The sequence below is a fragment of the Lipotes vexillifer genome, unplaced genomic scaffold (assembly GCF_000442215.2).
Source record: "Lipotes vexillifer unplaced genomic scaffold, Lipotes_vexillifer_v1.1 scaffold921, whole genome shotgun sequence".
NCBI lineage: Eukaryota > Metazoa > Chordata > Mammalia > Artiodactyla > Lipotidae > Lipotes > Lipotes vexillifer.
This window is the reverse complement of record NW_006787800.1, coordinates 2,433,786-2,437,594: the sequence shown is the minus strand read 5'-3', so window position 1 is coordinate 2,437,594 and position 3,809 is coordinate 2,433,786. Positions and strand designations below refer to the sequence as shown.

The window sequence follows — 3,809 nt, the reverse complement described above, 5'->3', positions numbered from 1 at the left end:
GTGTGTGTGTGTGTGTGTGTGTGTGTGTGTGTGTGTGTGTGTGTATGTGTGTGTGTGTGTGTAAATTTCATTGTCCTGGCCTTGAGGGAGGAGGCTGCAGCCCATGCTGTATGCAGGGGCTGTGGGAGGGGAAGCTGGGGTTCCCTAGCACTCTCCCTTCCTCTCCTCTGCCATCCTCCGGCCCCTGTGTCCTCACCTCAGAGCCCCTGCCCCATCCCGCCCCCCCACTTTCCTGCCCTCCCCCTGCAGTCAGGCTCTTACAATCTCTCAGGTGTAGTGTGGTGCACAGGCTGGGAGCTGGAGCACCTGGTCAAATCCAGCTTTTTGTGGTCCTGGAATGCCAGTGAGCTTTCCTGTGCCTCAGTTTTTCCATCTCTATAATGGGGATAATTACTCACCTCATAGCACTGTTCTGAATATTCAATGACTTAATATATACATAAAGAGCTTAGAAGAGTGCCCGACACAGAGTGGATGCTCCATAGAAGTTAGCAGTCCTTGGGACTTCCCTGGTGGCTCAGTGGCTAAGAATCCACCTGCCTTGGGGCTTCCCTGGTGGCGCAGTGGCTGAGAGTCCGCCTGCCGATGCAGGGGACATGGGGTCGTGCCCCGGGCCGGGAAGATTCCACATGCCGCTCTATAAATTGTAGTGTTCTTGGCATAAATATGAATTATATAGTTTTTTTAATATGTGAAGTAGTTACTAAATATTTACTTTTTACTAAGGTTATGTATTTATTGCCAAGATAACTATGGAAGAATTTTCTGGGGAAATTCACCTTAAAATTTTGAGATAATTCAAGAAATGTCTATAGAAGGTTGATTGATAATCTTAATTTTTATGGTTAGTCCTTTCAGTTTTTATAAAGCTCCTCATTTATCTGTTTTGGGGAAGCCCAAAGTTTAAGTAGTTGGGACCTTATATTTGTTTTACCCTTATTTTTCCCATTAAGTAATGGTTTAAGAATACATCAAGCATCTTGATTTGTTGTTAAATAACTAGTATTTATGGGATTCCATTAAATTAATTTTAATAAGCCTACCAGGTTCTTGTGAAAACCCATATTGGGATGTGTTTGATTTGTTTCTTTGTTTTAATTCAGTGTTTAACCCTAAGGGTGTTATATATCCATAAATACAATATTATGAGAAGACATAGTGTGGGATAGGGACTTCTCTGGTGGTGCAGTGGTTAAGAATCCACCTGCCAATGCAGGGGACATGTGTTCGATCCCTGGTCTGGGAAGATCCCACATGCTGCAGAGCAACTAAGCCCGTGTGCCACAACTACTAAGCCTGTGAGCCACAACTACTGAGCCCGCATGCCACAACTACTGAAGCCCGTGTACCCTAGAGCCCATGCGCCACAACTGCTGAGCCCACACGCTGCAACTGTCGAAGCCCACGCGCTCTAGCCCGCATGCTGCAACTACTGAGCCCACGTGCTGCAACTACCAAAGCCCACGTGCCTAGAGCCCGTACTCTGCAGCAAGCGAAGCCACCACAGTGAGAAGCCTGTGCACCGCAACGAAGAGTAGTCCCTGCTTGCCACAACTAGAGAAAGCCCATGTGTAGCCACGAAGACCCAATGCAGCCCAAAATAAATTTTAAATTAAAAAAAAAGTAAACAGGAACAAGTTAAAAAAAAAAAAAAAAGAAGTTAGCAGTCCTTATTCTTCATCATCATTATTACCCAGGACCCAGGCCAGGAGCTTCTCCTCCTCCAGAAAGCCTTCCTGGCCTGCTCTGGCCCCGGGACCTCTGTAGCCCACCTTAGAAACCCTCTATTCTGACCACTTAAACATAATAACAATGTGCTTAGTCAGCTACTCTGTGCCACGTGTTTTCTGTTATCTCATCTCATTTAAGCCTCAGGGCGCTTCTGTGAGGCAGGATGATGCTCTTTTTACCAAGAGGACATCGAGACCTCTGGCAGCCAAAGAGTTTGCCCAGGGCCCAGAGCAGAGGGATTGGGTGTGGCCAGAGCCCAGGGGGTGAGGATGGGAGGTCACAGTGCCCTAGGGAGCCACTGCTGTTTGCAGTGAGAAGGGGGTGATTGGGGTGGGTTCCCCATTTTGCAAAGCTCACTCACCGTAGCTAATGGGGGCATGTCACTGACATGGGGGAGGAGTGGATGGGGATGATGGTGCCTTCTGGTGTCTTGGGCATCTGGAAGTCATTGAGGGCATCTGGTGTCCTGAATCTTGAGGGACCTGTGGCAGGTCTCTCACCCTCTCTGTGCCTCAGTTTCCCCACCCGTACCCTGTGCTGGGGCTACCCATGGGTGAGCTGCTGTAGGGCACCACTGCCCTCATCGACAGTCACAGCTCCTGCCTGTGTGAGACCCAGCTGCTCCCGTGTTTGGTCCAAGCCAGGCTGGGGGAGGGCAGGCAAGCACCACGGCCACAGGGAGACCTGCAGGCTCACTGCCCTCCAAGGGTGATGGGGACAAGGGAGCCTGCCCTGGCTGTTCTGGGGCCTCAGGGCACAGGGTCCAGCAGTACAGTAGTGAGGGCAGCAGACCTTCAGGACCGTCCCCCGGGCCCTCCACAAGACAATCTCCTGGCGTGATGGAGTGAGCACTGGGCCAGGGGCCCGGAGACCTAGGCGTGCCCAGGTGGGCTCTCTGGGCCCCAGGGCACGCCTAGGTATGCTGTGGTTCCCACCATACACCTGTGAGGATGGTGGGCCTCATGGGCTCCCCCACTCTGAATATTTCGTTGCAGGCCGCGAGCGCATTGGGCAGGACTCGGCGTACGAGCAGGAGGGGAAGGTGCAGTTTGTGATTGACGCCGTGTACGCCATGGGCCACGCGCTGCACGCCATGCACCGTGACCTGTGTCCGGGCCGCGTGGGGCTCTGCCCGCGCATGGACCCTGTGGATGGCACCCAGCTGCTCAAGTACATCCGCAGCGTCAATTTCTCAGGTGGGGGCGCCACCCAACCCTGGGGAAGGGGTCCTGGGGCTTCATGGGGTGGGAGTGCGCGGGGGTCTCTTCAGGTGCTTCCAAGGGGTTCCATACAGAGGTGTCTCTGACCTGGGCTCAAGATCCTTCCTGACTCTGGGTGAAGGCTCAGCAAAGAAGCTGAGTGTGTGACCCCCACGGGCCCCCGCAGGCATCGCGGGGAACCCTGTGACCTTCAATGAGAACGGAGACGCACCTGGGCGCTATGACATCTACCAGTACCAGCTGCGCAACGGCTCTGCCGAGTACAAGGTCATTGGCTCCTGGACTGACCACCTGCACCTCAGAGTAAGCACCTGGTGGGAGGGCAGCGAGGGGTCCCGGGGGGCTAGGCGGCGGAGAGAGGCCACCCCAACCCAGGGAGGGGAGGCCAAGGGGAGGCAGCTGCCGACTAGCCCTGCCCCCTGGGTTTGCTGCGGCCAAGTTGGGGTTCCTTCCATGTCCCACCCTAGACCTCAGAGGGCCCTGAGCCCCCCAACCCTGAAAGAGAAGAACAGGGTGGCTGGGCTTCTGCTGCCCTTCCTGCCCCTGCCCTTTCCCTTGGCCTGGGGTCTTCTTGCCTGCTGCCCCTTCGCAGGGCAAGAACTCTGGATAGATGAAGTCATGCTGGAGTTCAGGGGCTCAAAGTTTTGGGGGGGTTCGGGGGGGGAGAGAGGTGAGGAAGGGGAGGGCTGCGTCTGGACAGAGGAGGACGACGTCTTAAGGCAAAGAGCACAGCCTGCTGTTCTCTAAGAATGAACTCTCCTAAGAGACACTTTTTTTTTTTTTTTTTTTGGTTTTTGGGCCCGGGGAGGGGGGTTTTTTTTAATTTTTTTTTTTATTTTTTTTTGCTTTGTTGGGTTT

General features: G+C 53.5%; 1 protein-coding gene across 4 annotated transcripts in view; it reads left to right on the top strand.

The window, feature by feature from the left end:
- GRM4 (glutamate metabotropic receptor 4) overlaps positions 1-3,809 on the top strand; it is a 117,568-nt gene that overhangs the window by 97,598 nt on the left and 16,161 nt on the right. For all 4 annotated transcript variants that reach the window (XM_007460848.1, XM_007460850.1, XM_007460847.1 and 1 more), the window contains 2 exons: positions 2,727-2,927; positions 3,118-3,254. In XM_007460848.1, coding sequence (XP_007460910.1) covers positions 2,727-2,927; positions 3,118-3,254 — 338 coding nt within the window. The remainder of the gene's footprint in view (positions 1-2,726; positions 2,928-3,117; positions 3,255-3,809) is intronic.